This window comes from Hyposmocoma kahamanoa, unplaced genomic scaffold (genome assembly GCF_003589595.1).
Source record: "Hyposmocoma kahamanoa isolate Upper Pololo Valley unplaced genomic scaffold, ASM358959v1 100021, whole genome shotgun sequence".
Taxonomy (NCBI): Eukaryota; Metazoa; Arthropoda; class Insecta; order Lepidoptera; family Cosmopterigidae; genus Hyposmocoma; species Hyposmocoma kahamanoa.
This window is the reverse complement of record NW_020653200.1, coordinates 5,480,122-5,505,641: the sequence shown is the minus strand read 5'-3', so window position 1 is coordinate 5,505,641 and position 25,520 is coordinate 5,480,122. Positions and strand designations below refer to the sequence as shown.

The 25,520-nt window shown below is 36.3% G+C and overlaps 1 protein-coding gene across 2 annotated transcripts in view; it reads left to right on the top strand.

Moving 5' to 3' along the window:
* LOC113227031 (JNK-interacting protein 3-like) overlaps positions 1–25,325 on the top strand; it is a 33,413-nt gene extending 8,088 nt beyond the window's left edge. Inside the window, exons 5-19 of one of the 2 annotated variants that reach the window (XM_026459897.1) lie at positions 3,179–3,323; positions 3,625–3,660; positions 4,151–4,168; positions 4,837–4,894; positions 5,092–5,251; positions 5,791–5,916; positions 6,182–6,306; positions 10,314–10,476; positions 14,281–14,423; positions 14,771–14,922; positions 17,330–17,484; positions 17,809–17,964; positions 18,632–18,748; positions 20,081–20,237; positions 25,122–25,325. In XM_026459897.1, coding sequence (XP_026315682.1) covers positions 3,179–3,323; positions 3,625–3,660; positions 4,151–4,168; positions 4,837–4,894; positions 5,092–5,251; positions 5,791–5,916; positions 6,182–6,306; positions 10,314–10,476; positions 14,281–14,423; positions 14,771–14,922; positions 17,330–17,484; positions 17,809–17,964; positions 18,632–18,748; positions 20,081–20,237; positions 25,122–25,255 — 1,845 coding nt within the window. In that variant the 3' untranslated portion in view covers positions 25,256–25,325. The remainder of the gene's footprint in view (positions 1–3,178; positions 3,324–3,624; positions 3,661–4,150; positions 4,169–4,836; positions 4,895–5,091; positions 5,252–5,790; positions 5,917–6,181; positions 6,307–10,313; positions 10,477–14,280; positions 14,424–14,770; positions 14,923–17,329; positions 17,485–17,808; positions 17,965–18,631; positions 18,749–20,080; positions 20,238–25,121) is intronic. The other variant, XM_026459904.1, reaches the window with a different exon arrangement.
* Positions 25,326–25,520: the final 195 nt, after the last annotated feature.

Here is a 25,520-nt window from a genome sequence, read left to right as displayed (position 1 = left end):
TTGTAATTTTTTCTTTTTTGAAAATTTTCCTGTTTATTTGAGTAGGCAAAGGGTCCACCGCACAGCAAAATTCAAATTCAAATTCAAAATAAATAAAAAAAGGTAAGCATTATTACACTTGAAATCGTCACAATGGTTAATCTCTACCGCTCATTCGTAAGGCAGATTCCCCTGAGAAGAATGAGCAAGAAACTCTAGGGGTTGCTCTTTGTAAATAACATTTACAATATTTTTTTTTTATTTGAAACATCAGAGATCGAGACTACCTCCATGAGCTAAACGGGTTACTACTACGGATTTTTGTCATCCAAGTACGCAGAAGCAGCCTCTCCGTTCATAAAATTTACATGATAATTTACTGGGTTTTTTCCTTAGGTTTTTTCTTATTTCTTCTCCTGTTTTTAGGTATTCAGTATTGAAAAAAAATTATAGTAATAGCAAAAAATAGACCGAATAATTCGAATAGTGTATAGTTACCGAATACTAGTAGCAGTAGAGCTCCATGTCAAAAAGTTCGTCCAGAGACGTACTGCCATCTTACTTATTTCTGCCGCCAAGCAGTAATGTGAGCATTACTGCATTCCAGTTTTAAAGAGTAGGGATGCTGGTGAAATTCCAGGTACATATGTCAACATACGTCGCAAAGTGACGGGCGTCGTGTCAGTGCCAAAGTCAAAGTCAAAGATTATTTATTCCCTTAGAGGATGGAAAAAAATAAAAGAAAGGAGCTGCCCTAAGTACAGAATCAACGTGCATATTACCAAAATTTGAAAGTTACAAATGGCGGATTTCTTTAGTGTTGTACCATAATCTATCGATAAGTCATTATCGACATGCAAATGTATGGCTTGAATTTTTGTTTCTTTAGTTTACTGTAACCAAAGTATGCCTAAACAAACACAAGTCTGATAATTTGATCTCGAGTGGTATATTATTATAAATGTCAACACACATTTTTAAACTTCAAATAAAAATTTATTTTCAACATTACAACTGGTAACTTATTTAGTAAAAGTCACCAAACTGCTGTGCAGTTTGTTGGCGACATGCGCATTCTTGCTTAATTATACCTACTTTACTTGTATTTAACATTACGTAGTATTAATTGTACTTACTAAATAAAATATAAAAATTACTTTAAGAGGTACGCCTTTAACCTACATTTTAGTACATATTTACATAACGTCTTTTAACTAACCGTCAAGTACAAGTCTATTCAGGTTTCTGCGGATTCTAGTATTCCCGTTAATTCCCGGGATTTCTTAAGCAAATGAATCTATCAAGCAATTTTAACACAGAAATAATGGAAGTAGTTGTAAAAATCAATTATCGGAAATCAACAATTATTATGTACTAGCTTTTCCCCACGATAAAATCCCCGCAATAAAGTTGCAAAAAAGAAATGACAAAAACGAACGTGGTGGATGCTGATTATTCCAGAAACAGAACAACATGACATTTTGTTGATATATAATATATACTTCTTTGTTTTGATTTTTTTTTGAATAGAGTTATAAAACCAGTATGCATTTCATATGCGGACGGACTAACGTGTGAACGCTATTGGTCGAGCGCCTATGGTTTGTGATAATCCGAATGAACTCTATACACGTTGGCGCTCGCCTTCACTCGGTCAGCTAGGCGAGTGACACCGAACAAGGCAAGGCAAGGCAAATAGGCTGTCTATACGTTGGTATGTTGTCATTGTATTGCAGGCTTTAAAAAAATAGTCATTTTTAATAGTTAGAGTTGTCATTGGGAAAAATCAGAAACGAGTGGATAATTTTGTTTTCAGGAACTGAGAATAGCTAGTAAATGAGTCTTGTTTAATCTAAATTGAACATAAAATTATTTACCAATAAACCTAATGATGGAATAGCATTGTCATGTAATCTAGTTACATTTAAAGTTCTGTTAAAATTTGACTCTTCAAAATGAAGCGAACAAATGAAGATGGTCTTTGATCCAACGTTTATATTCGGCAGTCCTATGATTTCCAACCATTCTTTCTTCCTTTTTTCATTTGTAGGAAAACTTGAAATAATAATAATAAAACAATAAAAACCTCATAGTGAATTGTTTTAATAACAGAATATCGATAATATGTATGCTTACAAGATCAACACTATCTCAAAATAATCGTTAACAACAATCATCAAAATATACAAACAAACAGGCAATCTAAAGTAACAAAAGCAAAATTTGGCAAGATTTATAAATAAACTACTTAAATAAGTCTAATTACATAAAATATTCGGGCTATTGTGTGATTTATAGACAAAAAAAATAACACATGCCTGTGCAATGTAACATTCGATTGATTTGCAGTTTTTCTAAAGCCGCATCCTTTAATGCTGCAGCGTCGCATTTTTATTAATACCTAATTATTCTCACTGTCAATATTTTTGTCCAATTTAATTATAATACATGTGAATAATTCAATAATACATTTGGAAAAACATTTGTTTTGACATTTGATGTACTTCCCTTTGACAACGGTATCATGTACCTCATGTACTTGAAATGGCCACGGTTGGCATTTAAAATGACGTTACGAATTTTCGATTCCCGTGTTTGACACAGACCAATGTAATGCTATCTCTTTTGGCTTAAGACGGCACGTAATAGTTAAACAAAGACAATAATATGTTTATGTTTTCGACGTCGAAATGCATCATATACATATAACGTCTGATTTATATATGTATGTCAACGTAACATGTCCTTTAGTTTCCATAGTCTAAGTTTATTCCATAGGTAAAATAAATTTACACTTGAAAACGTCACATTTAAGCTACTGCTCGTTCACTACGCTAAACTCCCTGAGAAGAACGAGCAAGAAACTCTAGGGATTGCTCTTTTCAAATAAACTTAAATGCTATGGAGTACACTTTGAATCAAATTTGTGTGGATTCTGGAGCCATGTCGTCTTTCCATACATCTTTATCTAACACGTAGTCTTCAATTTTGTAATATAAATGCCCCCCCGGTCTTTGTATTTTAAAGCTCTGAGTGGCATTGCAACTGTTATAAACAGGCGTTTCGCTCCCACCAGGTTCATAAAAAAAATTTCTTCTCAACACAGGAAAATTGTTTAATAGACTGCTTTAATTTATTTATAAATATCCGCGAGAAAGTGTATTTTTATGTATATATATCGTTGTTTGATATGGTCCAGGCTACATCTCCGGTGGCACCGCTTAACTCCGGCAAGTCGCAGACTAAGAGCGAAAAGCGTTCCGGAAACACGCTATATCAGGAGCTGTCCTTCCACGACACCGACGCCAGTATGGTAGAAGGCGATGAAGGGGCCGATATTACAGGCAAGTATACTTTTTATAGTATACTATTCTTGTTTATAATCTATTTTTCCCTGTATTTGGAAACAACGTGCTAGCAATAAAAGATTACCAAGTCTATATGAGACTTAAAAAAACTCACACAATTTTATTTTCACGTTCTTTGAAATACAACAATTTTGAATATATATATATATTAAATATTATGTTCTATTATACATATTAATCGCCGTTTTCTGTCTTTGTCACCTACATTGAAGCATCTTGGAATACTGACTTGGTGACCGGTTAAAATGTAGTTTAATAATGAAGGTTTTAATTACAGGAAGCTGGGTGCATCCGGGCGAATATGCGTCGTCAGGTAAATTACGATTTATTGCACTTTTGTGTTCTAATATGGCATGAAGCTTGTCTTGTTAATTAATCATTTTTACCTAGTTATTATATTATAATCTGGGGTCTAGACGAACTGAATGAATTGAATTGATTGTATTATTGAATGTCTTTTCCCATTGAATAACATACTTGTGTGTATGTCATTTATTAAAATCAACAACTAGTGATTGCGTTTCTTTATATCGTGGGGAAAGTCATGATGACTCATCGGTGATTTTTTATGATGAATGTAAGTTTTTTGAAAGAATAAACAAAATTGTGAATATTTTATTAAAACTAGTATTAAATTTATATCGCTATTTCTCTTTTTCCTTCTAAGCTTGGTGCAGATGTTCTATTCGGATTTTTATTACTATGTTCGCATGTACTGTCTGTGGACTAACATAATCCTTGAAATTTAATTGCAATGTTTTGTTTTCATGCGATCTAACAAATGTTGCATCTACGCGTTGCAGTTAACGATAACTATTTCGGTAAGTAGTCTTTTTTATTTGATTAAAAATATTTTGACAATGATCTGTTTTGTTTATTATGAGTATTTCACACAGGTGGACTTTACCTTATTTTGAACGAAACCAAGCAACAGACTATGTACATTTTTTCCTTAAATCTAATGCTGCTAGCAATTGCTTTAACGCTTATGTATGTTGCCGCCCATAGCAATGTATAATAAATAGAAATCTGTCATTACTAATACTATATTTATAGTTAGAAAACATTCGTGATCGATGCGATTGTAGGATTGTCCGTATATTATTGAGCTGCGTTATATAAAGCATGACAATTATTATTAATGTTAACAAGTTTTAAGACTAAATGGCGAAGGCGATGTTTTGAATCCGCTTTTTAGTATTACTTTACTGTTTACATCATTTGAAACAAACAAAGTAAGCAGTTATAACCAACTAGCTTTTGTATATTTCTGTGTGGCTTAAAAAAACGAAATTAAGTTTTATTAACTAGGGTAGATTATAAAAAAATACAAAAGAAATGACTAGCAGAACACGTTATAAAAAATAGCTTGATATATGGAAATGATTAAAATGGTTTGAAAGTAGCCACTAAGCGGCTATTTTTTATTGTTATTTATTATATCCCGAAACCACATAAGAGTCCCATTTATATGTGTCCTTTGTTATAGGCATGGGGAAAGAAGTTGAGAATCTTATCTTAGAAAATAACGAGTTGTTAGCTACGAAGTAAGTATTGGTTACTGCTCACTAATAACTTCGTCCCTACATTGGAATAAAAATGAATTTAGTTTATCCTAAAGATATCAACAGAACTTTTGATGAAGTAATTGATATAGAATAAAGTTCTGCAATTCTTTTTCTGAACAAATACATTATGAAGCACGTTCAATTATCAGTTTGATTAACTAATTTCTTATCATCAGGAACGCTTTGAACGTGGTCAAGGATGATCTGATAGTGAAAGTAGATGAATTGACCGGAGAGCAAGAGATTCTCCGTGAAGAGGTGTCCAATCTTAGCGCCGCTAGGGAGAAATTGCGGGAGAGAGTTACCCAACTCGAGGAGGAACTGCGTCATCTCAAGGTATAAAACTCGTAACATATAAAATAAACATGTTCCTCAATTTTTTGCATGATAAGTGCCGATTGGTTTCCGGCATTAAACAAAGAAATGAGATGGCTTTTTCTCATTAATTGTGGATACATGAAATAGAGTGTAATGTTAAGTTTATCAAATGGGAAGCTGCAGTACCTTGTGTACTTTAGATTGTACCTTTACTGTGATCATCGTGTCAATCATAACCGCCGTGCCATAATGCAAAATATGGCGGCAATAGCGTCTTTCTATTTTCACGTTGGCAACTTTGAACTACAGGTCAATGGATGGGAAGTGTATTTTGCGTACTTATGAAATATACGTTTTGATAACGATTTTTGAAATTTCGAATTAATTTATGGTCTCTAATAGGCTGGAGTATTCCTCGGGCAATGGTAACTTATAATTGCTTTGGCGTTACGTGCATTTTAAGAATTTGTATTTGACGTACATTCAGCTACAGAAAAAACTTCCTAAGGCATCTTTACTTGTATAAGTCGATTAATAATGATGACTGCGCTTTATAGGAGACTATGGCGAATAATGTCGGCGGTGGTGAGAATGAGGACGAAGCAGACGTGCCGATGGCGCAGCGAAGGCGGTTCACGCGCGTCGAGATGGCCCGCGTGCTTATGGAGCGTAACCAATACAAGGTATGGTTTAGATAATGGTAGGAAATATTGCAGTCCGACGTAAATCCAAAGGTTGATCAGATTGACGCTAATTTGGAAGCGAACTTAAGTGGGTAGCAATATTGAGTAGTTATTACGTAGTATCATACAGTCGTTTTATCACATGTTTTTAATTTAAATTTAAAACATTGCACACATCATACAGATTTTAGAGATTGTCAGGCACGTAATTGCATTATTGTGAGTGATTTCAACTACTTAATAATAAAATATTATGAAATTTTAGGAGCGATTCATGGAGCTGCAAGACGCTGTGCGCTGGACCGAGATGGTGCGCGCGAGTCGGGTCGATTCCACCATGGATAAGAAGAACAAACAAAGCATATGGAAGTTTTTTAGTAATCTCTTTAGGTAAAGTATATAGCAATATTTAACACTTTACAGTGTGGCCTTTCTTTGGACTTATCTTCTGATAATTGTACCTTATATATGGGCCTTATACGAAGGTGCATTAAAAGCTTTAATACTGCAATTATGATTCGCTTTATTGCGAAATACATAGTAAGTATTATTAACGTCATGCAATGCGATATTTCTAAATAAGTATTTGCTATGCGCTGCCTACAAGATTGATAATTGTTTTATATTTTAATGGAAACAGTATATACAATTTTGAGCACATATTTTATAGAAGAAGACATTGGTTTATTTAAATTATCTGTATTCTAAATATCATATCATATGTCTACTGTCCATAATATATTATATAAACCAACAATATTACACATCTCGCTGTAAAAATGCTATAGCGAATGAATTAAATTGTCTGGTGTTGTTGCATTCTTGTAACTCGTTTCTTATTTGCTTCAAAATTCCATAAAAATTGTTACTAAAAAGCTTTCTACTTTGTATTTGTATAGGCCTTTCTTTTACGTAAGTATCTTAGCGATTGCAATTGAATGAATTCCGTCAATTAAAATGTAATATTAATGATTACTACGATTATAAGTAACGAAATTACGAAATTGGTAATATCCCCAACATTCGATAATGAGAATACATGACTGATATTTGAGTTACATATTACATAATAAAATTTCTACACTCGCGAGCAACCAAATCGACTCAAGCGCTACCTCTACATTCAAACATTGTTCTATATAAAAGTATACAACATTTCAATAAAAATAATATGCCATTTGAAAGCTTGAAACTTCAGCTTTTAGGAAATGTCGTCATTATTAATATCCATGTATACTTTTTTTTATTACCGGTGTCTGAACTTAAATGGGAGAAAAATGGGATTTTGGGTAAAGGAGTTTGACACAAATAAAACACGTTTTTTTCTTAAGAAGTATAAAATTTATTAATTCAATGTTTGGTATTGCCTCCCCTAGCCCTAATTACAGCACGTAATCGATTCTTCATCGATCTTATTAGTTTTTTGACGTTTTCTTGAGGAATACCTTCCCACTCCTCTAATAAAGCTGCCTTCAGTTCTTCCAGGCTCGAAGGAGCTGGATTTCTTGCTCGTACCCTTCGTTTGAGCTCGGCCCATAAATACTCGATGGGATTTAGGTCTGGACTTAGCGCAGGCCAGTCCATTGTGCGCAAATCGACTTCTTGAAGGAACTCCTGAGTAACGCGCGCTGTGTGGCATCGAGCATTGTCGTGCATTAGGATGAAGTCTTCGCAAACAAATCCTGCGTAGGGCACAACATGTTCCAGGAGAATATTTGTGATGTACCCATCAGCTCCCAGTCCCGCTCCTCGGCCTCCTCCAGGCACGAAAACGAGCTCGGTTTTACCCTCCAACGAGATACCAGCCCACATCATGCAAGAACCGCCACCATAGGCAACGGTTTCTGCGAAACAGCATTGGGCAAATCGCTCTCCCGGACGCCTGTAGACCCGGCCTCTCCTGTCACTGCCATGCAGACACATCCTGCACTCGTCAGTGAATAGGACCGACCGCCATTGCCCAAAGCTCCAGTTAAGATGCTCTCGAGCAAACTGTAGCCGAGCTTGCCGGTGGCCTGCAGTCAATTTGGGGCCTGTTGCAGGCCTTTTTGGAGACAGATTGGCTTCCTACAGACGTCTTCTTACTGTCCACTCACTGACAGCTACGCCTCGAACACGTCTCAGCTCGCCCTGCACGTCGACACCCGTAAAGTGCCGATTTCGCAGGGTGGTTGAGACAATGAAACGGTCGTCTCCTTCAGAAGTACAACGGTGGCGGCTTGTTGTTGGTCTCCGAGAGAATGCTCCGGTCTCTTGATACCGTCGGTATACTCGGGATACAGCAGATTGATTCAAGTGAAGCTGGGAAGCCACTACTCGCTGACTGAGTCCTTGTTGCAATAAGGCAACAACTTGAGCGGCTTCTTGAGGTGTTGTATCCATGGTTTCTTGAAAACAATGAATGCAGGTTGCGGAAATGTGTATCGGTCAACTGTTGATAAGCGACTGATAAGGATTCAAGGGTCACGGGGGTTTTTATAGGGGTAGAGGGTAGCGCAACTAGCAGGTAGCGTAGGTAGTAATTAGTCCCATTCTCCCTAATTGCGCAAATGAACATGTTGGTACTTGTTTTATTTATTGATATTGATGTTTTTTTAAAGCTTAGGTTTCAAGCTTTCAAATGTCATGTTATTTTTATTGAAATGTTGTATACTTTTATATAGAACAATGTTTGAATGTAGAGGTAGCGCTTGAGTCGATTTGGTTGCTCGCGAGTGTAGTAAAAATGTCCTATAATAAATCATCTGGTGGAAAATGTATGTCATGTTTACGCGGCTCATTTGTTTTTATTGGTGTGTAGAATTATACCCCTAATGTAATAGTAAATTAAAAATATCCCCAGCATACTTTTACTCTATTTATATTTGTACATTTGCCAGACGAATTGAATCGTTACCAAGAAGTCTAAAGGGATGCGAAACTTGAATACTGAAATAATTTTTATTCATTTATTCAGTATGTGTGAAGTCAGTGCAATTTCCACTTGCTATGCAATGCAATTTGCTAATTATTATTTGTGTATATATGCTGTTTTATTTTGCAATAAGGCGTGAAATAATAGTGCAATGCACAAACGGCTTGCCAGCTTTAGAGGCAGGCAGATAACGACGGCGGAGTGATGTATTGACTTCGACGAACTATTTATTGGTTATATTTATGCAATAATTGGCCGAACTTGTTTAATTTAAATATAAATTAACATTCATAAAACGTACAATGTAAATAGACGTTATCTTATAATAATAAGAGCCTCTGTACTTGACGAATTGAGTTCGGTACTAATGAGCTGATTCGTTAAAACTAGAAGAAGGAAGAATACATGATTAATCATTAGAACATGATAACATTCACTATGAATGCGTTTCTGCAAAATTCTATCATCTTTCAAAATCTATCGATAAACCTGTGAACAATAACCACATGTTTGCATCAATGCTAATAACCACAATATTATGACTAGTTAAAAGTTTACAAAAAGTGGCAAACTTCCTTTTACTTCGTCTTGGAAAAAATATGGTATAGTTGAAACGCGTAATGAAAATGCAATTCGCACAGAATTTTCTGTGGACATAAGAGAAATTATTTATGTTTGTAGTATTAGACTTATTATTTTAATATTATTGTAATGTTGTGTATCGAATTTGAAATATTATATCATTAGATGAGTAAATACCCTTGGATTTTAAAATAAACCTCGTAAGCCTAAGCTCCCATTTCGATGCTTCCTAATGTATTGATTTGCCTTTAATAAGTCTTTTCGGGCTTAATAGATTAGATGTACAGTATTCATTATCACTTGATTTTACGATTTATAGTAATATCGTATCGTATATCGTATCGAATATCTTACCGTGAAGACTCGCTAGAGTTTATTTTCACTTACGGTCAAATGCACTCCCAATGCGCTCTGTCTTTTTTCAGTTATGAAATGTGTATGCAGTGTATATAAAGCTTAACTGGATAATGCGAATTTACGACCTTTTTTGACTCGAACGCGCGTCTTTAGTATTTTGAATTTTTTATCGCTGCTGCTATAGAATTGTCTGAAGATGATTTTGACTTCCTTTAACATGTTTAATGTGTTGAAATTTATCTGGTTTCCGAAAACAAGTATATTGCTCTTGATTTCTTATGTTTATTAATCCCTCGAAAACGTGAAATCCCCAACCCGTATTGCGACAGCAGCGTGGCGGAATGTGGCCTAAACCCTCGCCTGAGAGGAGACCCATGCCCGGTAGTGCGACGTGTAAATGGTTTGATGATGTTTATTAGCGGGCAACGTGAAAATTTTGCGTAATTAAATACATTTTTAGTACACTTGTATTAGGTGATTGTACTCATTTATATGCTTAACTACGCTTGAGGAAAGGTTACAAAATATTCCGTATTGTTTACAGCACAGGGGACCGACCGCAGCGGCCGTTGTCGACGCCGCATCTGCGCGCAGTGGCGGCGCCACAGCCGACTATGCGGCATTCGCGTACACAGGCGGACTTCCTCGAAACGCAGTTGTCCGACCACCATCACCGGCGACAGGAACGCAGTGAACAGTTTCGACAGGTGGGTATCCCATTTACTACACCATCAGGCAAACGAGTGAATTAGTCAAAATGTAATGTTGAGACGTTAACTTTGAAAGAGTTTAAAAAATTTTGATGGTTTGGGCTCTCAACCGGATTTCCCCTTCGTTCAATAACATACGAAGGTACACTTCGATACTACGATTCGTATATAATATTGGTATATGCTTTACGTGGCTCACATTAAATTTAGACGCGTCAATTGTTTATAGTTGAATTATTACTTATAGTTTACAAAATGTAAAAGAAACCAAAAATCTGATTGTCATTTGTAAAAAGTCAATTTCAATAGGGATGAGTTCTGTGACACTTCTAATTTTTACGTTACACGCATACGATTTATAAATAATTTGTCAACCAGGATACAAAAATAAATAGGAAATTTGTTATAATGTACCAAAATCAAACAATATTTGTTGTACATGTAATTTTAAGTAAAAATTGTGGTATATCATGTAGACAGAAAATTAAACAATAAATATAAAAATAAATTATGACTGCTTGATGCGTAAAACGGATTATCTATCCATAGAGATTTATACCATAGAATCGATAAATCGAACCGGCTTTTGTATAACTCGCGTTAATACGAGGCATTTACATACGTTGTTAACGGGTTTTATTTTGTTTTTAGCTTTGCGTGATCTTTTTGGAGTAATTGTTTAAATTCCGTTTCGGTGCTGTTGATTTTATGCTCTATTGTTCACTTTTTGTTTGGTTGTGTAGTTTTTAGGGATAGACACAACATAAATTACCCTAATTGCTTAATGTGTAAAACGAAATATTTATTCATAGATATTTACGTCATTACGTTGTTAATTAGTTGTTCTTAAATTATTTTCTGTAAATCGATTCCCTCTTCTTTACAAATTATCTCGATAAGATATTTAAATCGATTTTTTTTTCATGCGATTTTACATCACTACATCTCTAGAAACTTCAAATTTCAAACGTCACCGGGATCATCCCTATTGAAATGGACTATAGTAATTTCAAACGTCACCGGAATCATCCCTATTAAAATGGACTATAGTAACTTTCATTGTTTACAATACCTATATATAATGTAGAAACTTTCGATTTTCTGATTTACACACGAACATTTTAACATCGTTTTTATCGATTGTAAAGCCAGAAGAAGCCAGAGCGCATTACGCATTCTGAAAAAAATTTGCTATCTCGGCAACGCTTTACCCCTGGGTGCGAATGCATACAATACTTACATACTGCACGCAAACATTGCAACGACAACGATAGGGGGCGCGGTTTATTAAATTACTAGTGACATTTCTCTAGCAAAGCATAATGTTGGTTCGCTATTTAAAAATATTTGACTGACTTTTGTTTCACGACTAATAAATGTGAATTGAACATCATGTATATTGTTGTAATAAATCTCTAAATAACAAACTATAATCAGAGAAATCCAAAATCACCTTATTAATTTGAGATTTTTCTTTACACAGCAAATTGTCACGAAGATTATAAATCTATGTAGCCCTAGTCGTGATATTTAGTTTTAATGTAGACGTAATCCTGGTATAATTTTAGGACCAAACATGTGAATGACTGGAATTTGTATCTGGAATGTATATTATTTTTAAAATATCTTTAGAGAAAGAAAAGACAATAGGACCCACCGGACCGCAGTGGTGCTCCTATTACACTCGTATGTGTGTGTACCAGATTCTATGAATGTAATATAATGCAATCAAGATGACCCCAAGTCCTTAGTAATTTTTAATGGCTCTTATTATTATTTCATTGATTATTTTGTGTTCAGAGTGGAAGTTAAAAAAATAAAAAATAAATTATTGGCGTCAATTATAATTATTAATGTTACTACTTAAATAAATAATATCGAGCTTTCTGCAACTCCTGTCCTTAAACCTAATTCCTTCTCCTTTTTTTCTTTTCAGTTAAAAAATGAGGAACCACCTCTGAACAATTATTTCTCAAGTTGAAGTGATTTTTTATTTGTGAAGTGATTCTGGTGATATTAGATTTGTTGTAGGCGTACTTACCTTTTATATAGTTAATCATTATTTATTTCAGATGTTGTCCACAATGTTAGTTATTAGCCATAAATATTTAAGCTGATGTTATTAATAAGATAAAATTAAATAGTTTTTTTTTATCAATGGTCGTTTTTTCAGCATTTGCAATTAACAAAAAAATAAAATTCATAAGACGTGAGTCGTGAAATTATCTATTGCAATTGGGTCATATTCGTTATATGTATAATAAGTAATCTTACTTTAATCGAATTAATATTGAAAAAAATGCTTTCATTTTCGTATTTTGTCACTGGCTTATAAAAATGTAAATAAACTATGGTTCGTTTTTGCTATTTGTTTTTTGTAAAAATCAATTCCGTACATGTATTACATTACACTGACACTGTATTGTGTTCAACATACACATTGACCTATCAACAAATGGACGTCGGCTCTAATACAAAAACCAGGAACAAAATTGCCGAAGTTAACCAATATTAAACGTGGTGACATGTAAAGAAATATAAACAAAGTAAAACATTTGATTTCAATTATGACGTCATTGCAGTACTGCCTAATTTTGCTTGAAATAATTTAAGGGCCCAAAAATTCACCATATTCAGCTTCTATTGGAAACTTAACAAAATGCACCAATTTAGCTTCTAGTGAAAACTACTTGAACACAAGAGTAATGGAGTAGCCGTTACTGTCAACATTCATTAATTTATACATAATATTGTTGAATTTTATACAAGTTTACTTAAAGAAATAATAAACAGTTATGCAGATATATACATACAAATATTATAAATGTAAAAATAACTGTCTCTCTGTTTGTTAGTTATGACGTGCTGTACGAAATGTATCGATGTTTTGAATTTTTAGGTTCCAACTAAACGTAAACTCAAATTTTCATAATCTCGAAAACCAATTTAAAACAAAACCGTTATGCTTTCAGGGAATTTTGATTGCTTACCAGTATCACAAAAAAAATATTGAGAGAAATATATTTGTGTTTACGAAAATTCTTATTACGGGCAAACGTATTTTGGGACTTCTAATAACCTATAAATATCGTTTCACTATCGTTTTAGAGTTTGGGGTTACCTAACCTCAAACTCTAAAACGAGTACAACAATATTTTTTAGTTAGTACCAACATTTAATAAAAAGTAATTAAAAAAAATAAAATTAACATCAAAGCCAGTTTAGTTTCTTTGTTCTAAATATTACAACCGCTTGTGGTTCGAACAATTGAAATTGACGCTATTATTATATTTAATATATATTATAATTGACCTCTTTCTGTCTTTTGCGTACACAATGTACAGGATAAGGACAGTTAGCTATTTGATTATTACTTTTGTAATTTATATGTAATTTTTATAAGTTTTTATTAAACAGTACGACATGTAAATACATGGATTAACTAAAAAACAGAAACGTCCAATTCATCACAAATCTTAAAATTAGTTATAATTTGTGGGTTGCTTTTGTATATTTTCTATTGGCAAGTTTTGTATCTTCAGCAAAGCTTTTTATCAGGTGAGTGACCTGCTTGTTTTTGTCCTGTAACATTTCAAAAATGGTTAAATGTGGAAATAAATTATTTTAGTTCTTCTGGATTGCATATTAAAATAGTTCAGGTTAGAAAACTTGCGGCTTCTTTTAATGTTTAATAGGTACTACTTACTTTTCTTAAAGAATATAATCATATTATAGTTCAGTATAAGTAGACAATAATTTTGTAAAACATTTGCTAACATTCAAATACAAATTGTATAATAGGTGAGAGCACACGTCCGCAAAGAGGATGGTCGCACGCAGGCTTATGGCTGGAGCCTTCCTGGCAAAAGTCAGCAAGGTCAGAAGGGACCCAGTACCTCGCTCTCTTCGGGTGGAGTCCCTGTACCCGTTCCTGTATTCTGCAGGTGAGAGCAAATTGATACCTTGTCTCCAATAGGGAACGAACGGTGAGCCACAGGAGGTATAGTCATATTTCTTAATCTAAAATTTATGCTTACGTATTTCACGTATTGTTTAGTAATATAGAAAGAGTTATATTTACTGCGACATCGCACACTATTTGGGAACAGCCAGAATTAAAAAAATTGCTGGTCATATTTACCAAATATGTCTTGACATTCAGAATGATTAAGTTTTAACTGCACTAGGATATCGAGAACCGTCAAAAGTATCCAATAAACAAAAAGGAATAACACATTTTATAATTTATTTTGTTTTTATCTGGTAATAAAAGCCATTTTTAAATCCACAGACCCATAGCAGAAAGCGAACCTCGTATGACCCTATTGTGTGCGGCGGGGGTGAATCTGAATGGGGGTCGCACGCCTGACGGAGGCTGTATGATTGGCGAGAGCGTCTTCTACGCCAAGGATGATGACAAGGCTGAAAATACTCTTTGCTTGGGTGAGTGTGTTTAACAAATATGATTTTATATATATAAAGAATATAAAGCTACAAGTTGACTGATAGAAATAGAACGCATACTTCCCAATATGGTGGAAAAAAAGATATTTATACCGTTGTACGCGGATAGATTCCAAAGCAAAGAATCAAATATGAGAAGACTTAAATGTGGAAAATATGAAAGAGTGATCAACGGCCTGCAAAAACTATAATATATGGAGGGAATATTTGTGCACTTTTATGAGGTACACCCTGGTAAATTTCCGCCGGTAGTAAAAAATGTTCGAAATTCAAATAAATAAGATGGCCGCCATACAAATTTCAAAGTCTCCTATCACGGAAACTATTAGAGATAGGTAGGAGGTGCTCGAAGGAATGTCATAGAGGTTAATAAATAAAAGTGTTCAACTGCCTGGGTAAAAAAAACAAGATGGCGAATTCAGAATGGCGGGCGAAGAAAAACTTGCTTCGATCCGTCTGAAAATTGGTATGCTGTGGTATGCTATGTATGGTATGGTATTGATATGGTCTTTAGGAATCCTTAACCATAATTTGGGGTCAAAATTTTCTATTCGCCATGTTTTAATATGGCTGTCATATGAGCGTTTTTTTCGTCAAAATTGGCTGCCGAAACGGACTTGCTCTGATTCGACTGAAAATTGGCATGCGGAGGCCTCTAGAAGTGCTGAATAATAATTTGTGGTCAAAATTGTTTTTTCGCCATTTTCAAATATGGCCGCCTTAGAAGCGTTCGTTGGCGGGAGAAAAAAAATGTGTGGGTTATCCAGGAGTGCTTGATAATAATTTGTGATCAAAAATGGTTTTACGCCATTTTTTAATATGGCCGCCATTCAACGACTAATAAAAATTGGCGCTAATTCAACTGTAATTCGATATGTGGGGATCTGTATAGGTGTTTGACAATAATTTGCGGTCGAAATTTATTTTTCGCCTTTTTTCAATATGGCTGCCATACAAAGTTTTTTAACGCCAGATAAAAATTTGCTCTAATTCGATTGAAAGTGAACATGTCGGGGTCTCTATAAGTCTTTAATAATAATTAGCGGTCAAAATTTCTTTATCGCCATGTTTGAATATGGCTGCCATACAAACTTTTTTGGCGGTAGATAAAAATTTCTTCTAATTCGACTGAAAATGGCATGGCTTCAATCACAATTTGGGGTAAAAATGTTGTTTCTGCCGTTTTTCGATATAGCCGAAATTTTTTATGTAAATGGCTATTGAAAAAACTTGCTTTGCTCGGACTGAAAATTGGCACGAAAATATTTCTAAGATTGTTTGACAATAATTAGTGGTAAAAATATATTTTTGCAATTTTTAAATATGGCCACCATTAAAAAGCTATTTCAATTTCTTTAAAATAAAGCCATAAGTACCGAGGCCGGAGGCCGAGGTCCGCGGAGGGCGAAGCCCGAAGCGTCCCCACGCCATCAAATGGAGATAATATACGGAGACGTAATAGATTACGAGTACAAGATCTCACAATTGTAAAAATGTAAAGCATGCTTCCCGATGTAGTGGAAATGAGATACCTATTATAGCGTTGTTGTATCTCAACCGTCTCTATGTTAGATTTCATTTTCTTGAAAGCTATGCCAAAGAGAAGTATTTAGGGCGAAAAAACGCCAAACTACTGCCGAATTTTCTGTGCTATGTAGGTACTATGAATACCAAATCAACGATAACCCAGAATACTCAGACCAAAACCAACTTAGAAATGTTCGTTTCTTAAATTGGCATAAATCGGGAATCGACCTCCTCATCAAGCGCCCATAGTACTAACTGCTGTGCCACCGAAGAGCATGAACACACCCCGTAAACTGAAACCGACCACGCGTCGCAGGCCGAGCTCGACCCGACCATAGGTGGAGTACAGGGCTCGTAGTATATAAGCGGCTAGCTTAACAACACACTTACAAAGAATTGACGTTTCATTGTAAAGACTAGTTGTATCTTTAAGAATTTGTATTACCTACGCGCGGGTTGGGGTTCCCACAGACTGGACGCCCCTGGCGATGTATCATTTTGCTACTATATTTCCGCCGCTGTTTGGAAAGATTTCTAATAATTACTTACATCATTTCGAAATTTTTTATATTTCACACGAAAATTCAAGTGACAAGCGACAAGGAACAAGTATTTGTACCCTGAAAATTCAAGGTACAAAAACAACTTGTCGACATTTAAAAGTGTTTATCCTGCGCAATATAGGTTTATTTCGTACCGATTGGGTCATATTTCTAATGATGAATTTCAAAAAGACGATTAGTGACTGCAACTAAAGAAAAATCTTAGAAACGTCAGTATTGGGCGAAATTGGTACTAGTTTGAATAATCTACAAAACATTTTAACATTTTGTGACAAAAAGCACAAACCTGTTTGCAGCATATGAAATGAGCAAGGCGCAATCGGTACACTCTCCGGAGGTGGAGCAGATCAACCGACAGTTGCACTCCACGCACAGTGTCGAGCGTTCCGAGAAAAACCTCTCCTCCCTCGTCTGGATATGCTCCAGTACACAGACCAAAGGAGTTGTCATGGTACTAATTTCTTTAAATAATTTGTTACAACCAACAAATTGTAACAAGCATCTTTCATTGTTAAGCAGCAGCAATAAAAGTTCCTAAAATTGTTTATAAAATTTGATTGTTTGATTCAATTAAAGATTTTGTTGGTTCTTTGTAAAAAAAACTTTGTCGAGTGGCCTCATGGCCTCATGTGGTGTGTGGTGCGGTAAAAACCGACGTCTTAGATGTCATATTTCATAGTGTTTATAGAGTATCAGGTTTAGTATCCATATTTCATTGACTAATCTTTATCCATATTCGTTGGGAAGCTACAAAGGCTAACAATCAATTTTGCAGATAATCGACGCGAACAACCCAGCGGAAGTAATAGAGTCGTTCCCGGTAAGCGACAAGCACATTCTATGCGTCGCGTCTGTACCGGGTGCTGTGCAAGAAGATTACAGGGAGTACGAAGAACGCATGTCAGGCGAAACTGAAACTAAGCGGTTTTCTGTACGTACATATTTTGTATCAATTCGGTTGTCATGGGAAGACATCTTACATCTGGTATTCGAACAACAATGTTAATATCGAGTTACACAATGGAAATGAAACTATTTTTTTATGAGATGGTAAAGTCATCAAATTAATATTAGATATAACTAGTTGATGCTCTTACAATTTAGTAGCAGTGTAACTCCTGAAAGAGCTCGTCCAGGGCAGTAGTCCCCTTTACCTATTTCTGCTGCCAAGCATTACTGCGTTCCGGGGGGTGCTGGCGAAATTACAGGCACATGGGACGGGCGCAGTAGCAGTGTGCCTCAGATCGCTGCGATTTAAAGCCCTTGGTGGTACTACAACTGTTATGACAGTCGTATCGCTTACCACTCAGCCCTGACCCTGAGCCCGGCAAAGAAAGAGGGCTCAAACCGTGGCTTTGTTTGAAAAAACAAATATATATAATACGCGTATAGGTTCAATCCAATAATATTAATAATTCCTTCTAAAGATATAAATTTAAATTTGACCGTAAAAAAATAAAGCGTTGGAATTTATCTATGAAACTGAAAAATAATTGTAACTTTTTGGCCTTAAAACATGACAGGTTCGGTTTAGATAATGATAGACCATAGCGTAAAACCGTTTTTTAATTTTTATCTTTGGGAAATTGCACTTGCAGCAATCATTGTTCTGTGTGGGCAAGACTGATTCATCGGAGAGTCAGAGCAACGGCATGGCTGGCTCCACAAACGGCGCTGACTCTGATAAAGAAGTTATCATTGGAAGCACGCGACTAGTAAGTGCAGCTGTTTTTACACAGACTACATGAGAGTACCACATTGACCCACCAACAAATGGACGTCGGGTCTAATATAAAAACCACGACAAAAAATTTCGAAGTTAACCTATATGAACGTAGTGACATATAACGAAATATAATAAACTAAAACATTTAATTTAAATTGTAACGTCATTGCAGTACTGCTTAATTTTGCGTGCAAAGACCAATTTATAATAATACCGTTATGCTCTCAGATAATTTTGGATACTTATTAAAAATAAAAAAATAACTTAGCGTAGGTTTGTTTTGTAATATTCCTTAAAAAATCCATCACGGATTACGAAAATTCGAGCAAACGTTATTTCGGGCAAAGGTATTTTCGGACTTCTGATAGATAATCCCAAGTAAAACTATTACAACAATATTTTGTTAGTTATTGCTAACGTTTAAAAAATCATTTTAAAATAAGATTAAAATCAAAGCGACGCTGTACTTCTTTTGAAATGTTTCTATCGCTTGTGGTTCCAAGAATTGAAATTGACCAAGAAGTATGTATAATCTTCTTGAAATTGACGTATTGTGTCTCTTTCCGCCTTTTGGGCATGCAATGTGTAGTAAAAGGATAGCAATTTGATGTTTTTAATTGCTTTTGTAATTTATATCTACTATCTATAATTTAAATATAAAAAAATACTATACAACTGTACAAAATAACACTTAAATGATAGCTATGATCATTGATAACACAATATATTTGTTTAGTTAAAATATGATATAAAATCCCGTTTTTTCACTTTACTGGAGTAATTTTTACAAGTTTTTAATATATAGTACTGCATGATCGACCAGCGCGCTGGTCAATCGAACAAACGAAGACTGACGCGCGATTGACGGTCTGTGTGCGATTTTAACACCCTATTAGGTTCGGACACTTTTAACGCTAACCCGACTTCAATTTGTTGGTAGTTCAATGGAGTACCATAAATTTTTTGTAATAGCTAATAACAATAAATGATAATTTAGTAATAGAACACCCTAAACTTTACATTTACTATTGAAGTTATATAGTTTAAAAAAAATCTAAATATCATTTCAATGTTATGGATACCTAACCACGTTCAATACGGTCTGAGAGCTCAGTGCGTTTTCACCAAGTTAGTGGAAGAACGACTTTTTACATAACATTGAAAAAGTTTTTGCTCGCACAGATTTTATATACATATATATTTTTTTAAGTAATTCAATCATTTTGAATAATGAGCCATATAAACTAATAAAACAATTGTTATGGCTTATTACCGTAAGGTATCGTAAAGAAAGTGACCAGAAAATATCATGCTGCGACAGGTGCAAGCTACACTCCTCACGCCACCTAGTACGCCGGTCCGTGAGCCAGAGCCGCCGGCTTCCAGCGACACGCCCAAGGAATCTACTGTCAAAAACGTCGAAGAGGTTGACACTACTGCACCTGAGAGTCCACCGCTGAGTTCTACGCCTATAAATGGTGAGACAGACCTAGTAGTAGTTGTAAACTAGTAGTAGTGTTTGTGAAGCTTTCAATAATCATTTCAATTCCGTCTTTGTTATCTCCTCGTGACAAAGAACTAAAAGACTGGCCCTTAAACAGTTTTGAATCAACCGTACAAATGAATTCGATAAATATTAAATACGATTTGGTCTTTAAAGAGCTCAAAAATGTTATACTCGTAAAGGTGCGGGTTCTGATGAAATTCACCTTATTTTTATATCTATTTGCGCAAAAGTACTCGCGTTGCCCATTCTTGTAATTTTTCGAGCCTCTATTGCATATTTCATATATCATATATTTCATATTTATGCATATTTCATGCTGTTTAAAAAGATCACTTATTACCCCTATACCAAAAAACATTATGCGAGACCAGATTACAGAATATACGTTTATCTCAAAACTGTGTTTTGGGAAAGATCTTAGAAAAAATAGTGACTTCTCAGATGTCCTTCGTTTACCGAAACTACATCTCTGAACAACAGCACGGATTCTTTAAAAAACGTAACGTTGACACAAATATGGCTACTTTTGTGTAGCACCTATCACACGCTCTCAATGATAATTCACAGGTAGATGAGTAGTAGTAGTAGAGTGTACACAAACACTGACTTCTGCAGGGCTTTTGATAAAATAAATCATGATTTACTTATCGAAAAGCTAACAAGAGCCGGTGTGCACGGCAACCTTCTAAAATGGATCAAATCCTATATCACAAACAGGAGTCAAGCTGTCTACGTAAAGGGATACTGCTCACGGTTTTTACTGGTACTTTCAGGTGTACCTCAGGGTTCTCATATCGCACCATTGCTCTTTTCTTTTTCTTTTCTATGTCAACGATATTAGTAATTGCCTCAAAAATAGTGAACTTCTTTTTTATGCTGACGATTCAAAGTTTTTTGAAGTGATTAAATTATCTAATGATTGCAATCAATTGCAAGAAGACTTGAAATCTCTACATACGTATTGCGAGTCCAACCAACTATTTCTTAATATTAATAAATGTAACATAATTACATACACGCGCAAAACTCATATTATCGATTACGAATACAAACTAAAAGACAAGTCCATTAAAAAAGTGAATCACATTAGAGACCTTGGTATAATTGCGCATTCCTCGCCTTGTCCGGGTTTGATGAGAGAGCTATTGCTGAATTTTTGGTACAAAACACGATTTGACGACTGGCAACACTGAATTTCTCCTTCTTCTGCCCTCCGATTGGTCGTTGGATCCTTACCACCACGCTGCTCACCCCTCCACCAGTGTGGGGGTGCGGTGGCCGTTGTTCAAACTCGACACGCGGTTTTCCTCATTGCGTTGTTGAATTTCGTTGCGAATACACAATTATGGGGAAATCCTGTCGGATTGCGTACCGATATGGATTCCGATACAACAGGCGGCACTGGCGAGTGCCGACGACGACGACGAGGCAGAGACCAACAAAGACGAAGGCACAAATCTCGATCTCGCTCGTACTCCAGATCGAGATCTCCAAGTTACGACAGCTCTGTAGATCGCGCTAACTAGCGCCACAGTGAGTATTACATTCGGATATTTCGGTTTTTGGTCAGTTATGCAAACAGGTTAGAGACCTAACGGTTTTTATGAACAATTTTATGCAACAAAATGTGCAAAATGTGGGGGTGTCGGAACAACAGACACGTGTGGTTTCCGAGCCTAGTACCTCGCAAGTACCCGACACTGCACCTCAATTAGCCACTGTGCCACAATCTTGTACACCAGTTGAAGGAAATGATGACGATTTTTCCTTCCAATCTCTACAAACTACACTGAAGGACACTGGTATAGGCAAAACTGACCGTGAACGATTTGAGTTAATTAATTCTTTACAGCTTTTTGGGTCCCCTGATTGGCTCAACATAAATTTCATTGAAACTCAAAGGACTTATTTATCTAAACCGGGTTTTGTTGAATTGGAATCCAATGATGATCTGAAACCTTTCGATAAAAACAAATTTCTGCTCTCTTGTGAACGTACGTTATCTGCATTGTCTAACGCTGTATTATTACAAAGAAATATTTTACAACAGAATGTTACTTCCTTACTTTCATGGGTACGAGAACTTCAGGTAATTAATTACGATGAATTTTCTAGCAAAGTTAAGGAATTATTTAACGAAGATAAAACATACAATAAAATTTCCAACGACATCATGCAGATTATTTGTGGGAAAAGGGCGTCAATAATAAATAATCGAAGAAATGAATTATTGAAGTCCGTTCAAAATAATTATACGGTAGAAAAATTCAAAAAGATACCCCCATCTTCTGAATTTTTTTGAACCAGAACAATTTTCTAAATTGCTTGACAGAGATGGTGGTCCAGCGAAAGTGCTTGCTAAACCACAACCGGAAAAAAAAATGTCTTTTTCGTCTACATCTAAAGGTCAGATCCAATTCCCTTTGAAAAACCAATTCATACAACCTTTTCGTACACCCAACACAGAGCCTTCAGGGAGTTCAAAGCCTAGGGGGTAGGCGGCGTCTCGTGGAAAACGAAAGCACGAGCCTAGAAGGTCTCACGAGTGTCGTCACATCGATTCCAAGAGACGCCGCTATGATTGACTCACATCGCTTCGAAGCGGGCGCCTACAACACTTTTATCACAGGTGGGTGGTTCTAAGAGCTCCTCCAGTTATATTGAAAATGATTTCCAATCTTCGAATACCATTTATAAGAAAGCCCCCTCTATTGATACCAGATTTGGATACTTACCAAACACCAGACTCTCCCCAAATGGCTGCAGAAATTCGGGCAATGTTAGATTTAAAAGTCTTAGAACTAGCGGAAGTTAGTCCCAGTTCTGTGTCACCGATGTTTTTAATTCAAAAAGCAGACCTTTCCTTCCGACCGATTTTCAATTTGAAATATCTAAACAATTATATAACAATAAAGAAATTGTACCTTATCACTTCGAGATTCCAAATTTTCTGCAACCGAGAGACTGGATGACGAAAGTTGATATGTCACAAGCGTATTTTCACGTAAACGTCACGCCACCTCACCGACGTTTGCTAAGATTAATATTCAGACATGTACTTTACCAAATGACCTACCTTCCATTCGGTATAGCATGTGCCCCGAGGTGTTTTGCAATGTTAACAAACTTTGTGGCGCAGAGACTGCGAGAGGCGGGTGTACGTATTGTAGTTTATCTCGACGATGTTCTGATCGTCAATCAAGATCGATGTTTGCTTCAGCGGCAAACTTCTTTAAACGAAAAATATCTTCCTCCCAAGAAGATAGTAAAACTACAAAAGGAGTTTCAGCGACTTCTTTTGAAGAAGACTTGCTCTCTCAGCGAAGCGAGGTCCGTTCTGGGGCGATTAAATTTTGCCAATTACGTAGTGCCACAGGGTCGATTACATTGCCGCCACTTTCAACGTCACCTTCGCACGCTACGCAAGGGAAAGCATCCAAGGCAGCAATACATGTTGCCGAAAGACGTCCTGTTGGATCTACAGTGGTGGCGGTGTGCGGTAAGCGATTTTTCTATGATTCATTTACCACAGATTACTCACTACCTAGTAACCGATGCTTCCAATTACGGTTGGGGAGCCCTACTAAACGACACGTGCCTTGCCGGGACGTGGGAACCTTACCAACAAACTTGTCACAGCAACCTCAAGGACCTAGTAGCGCTCAAGAGAGCGATAGAATCAAATACAGAGGGCTTACGCGGGGCCAGTTTGCTGATTCAGTCAGACAATGTAACGGCTCTCGCGTACTTAAGGAACGAAGGGGGCACGAAGTCATCAAAATTAATGAGTCAAACCCGCGAGGTATGTCAACTAATTCAAGACTTACAGATTGTAGTTACTCATCAACATCTACCAGGACGTTTCAACTGTGTGGCCGATCGACTGTCTCGAGGCAAATCGATACCAGAGTGGCATCTCCTACCAGAAGCGACAGACAAAATATTTCAAAAATTCGGTATACCTCAGGTGGATCTCTTCGCATCAGCGCGAGCCCAAGTAGTTCCCCATTACGCGTCCCTAGACCCGTGGGACGAGGCCGCTCTATTCCACAATGCCTTCAGCAGGCGATGGGAGTACTAACTAGCTTGGGTGTTTCCTCCGCCATCACTCATGCCTCGGGTTTTGACTCACCTGAACAGTTGCAGAGGCCAGTATATTGTAGTAGTGGATAAAGTCTGGATAAAGTCAACCCACTGTATAAAGTCGTTTTGGAGACCAGATCTACAGAACAGAGCCCCCAGCAGGCCAGTTCTAATACACGACCTACAGAGAACTCTATAGACGTAACTACCAACCTACCGCTCCCCAAGGTAACCGATTTGATATTGAAAGCTTGGCTGATTGGAGCTGGGACACCTTACTGAAAAATTGGACCCCAGCAGAGAAGGCCGTATTGATGAACGGGTGGCGGAAATCTACTTTGTCTACTACTACTGTCATATAAACCGGCCTGGAATCGATGGGTAAAGTGGTGTTTAAAAAACGAAGTTTCCATTATTACACCGCAAGCAAAAGACCTCGTCAAGTTCCTCGCAGATCTCCATATTACAGAAAAGCTTGCCTCATCAACCATACAATTACATAAATCTGTTGTTTCCACTATTTGCGAACCGCATTTGAGTAAAAAAGTAAGTCAAGGCACATTTGTGCGGCGAGTGTTAAAATCTGTTTCAGTAGCACGCCCCATTAATAGGAAAGTCCCCATTTGGGACCCGCAACAGGTTGTACAATGGCTTCAAAACAATGTGCCGATTAATATTTCATTTTTCGAAGCGTGTCGACGTTGTGCTACAATATTATTATTTACATCGGGAAGGAGAGTTCATGATTTAACATTGTTATCCATTTCACCAGGTCACACACAAGAGGATAATACTAACATTATTTTGTGGCCAATATTTGGTTCGAAAACAGACACCGCACAACACCAACAATCGGGATGGAAACTTAGCCCTCATGATGTTCAAGCAATTTGCCCTGTCTACTAGGTAAAAAAGGTCATTGAACTGTCGACATCAAGAAGATGCTCACTTCAACAACTATTCATCACGACTCGGGAAACGCCGAAGCCTGTCTCCAGGGCGGTAATTGACGGTTGGGTAAGAACTGTTCTTAAATCGGCAGGTATAGACGCTGCACCTGGCAGCAGTCGCTCTGCAGTTGCCTCTTACAACTGGCTATGTAACGTCCCATTAGACACCATACCCGAGAAAGGTAACTGGAGACGGGCTTCGACTTTCCATAAACATTACT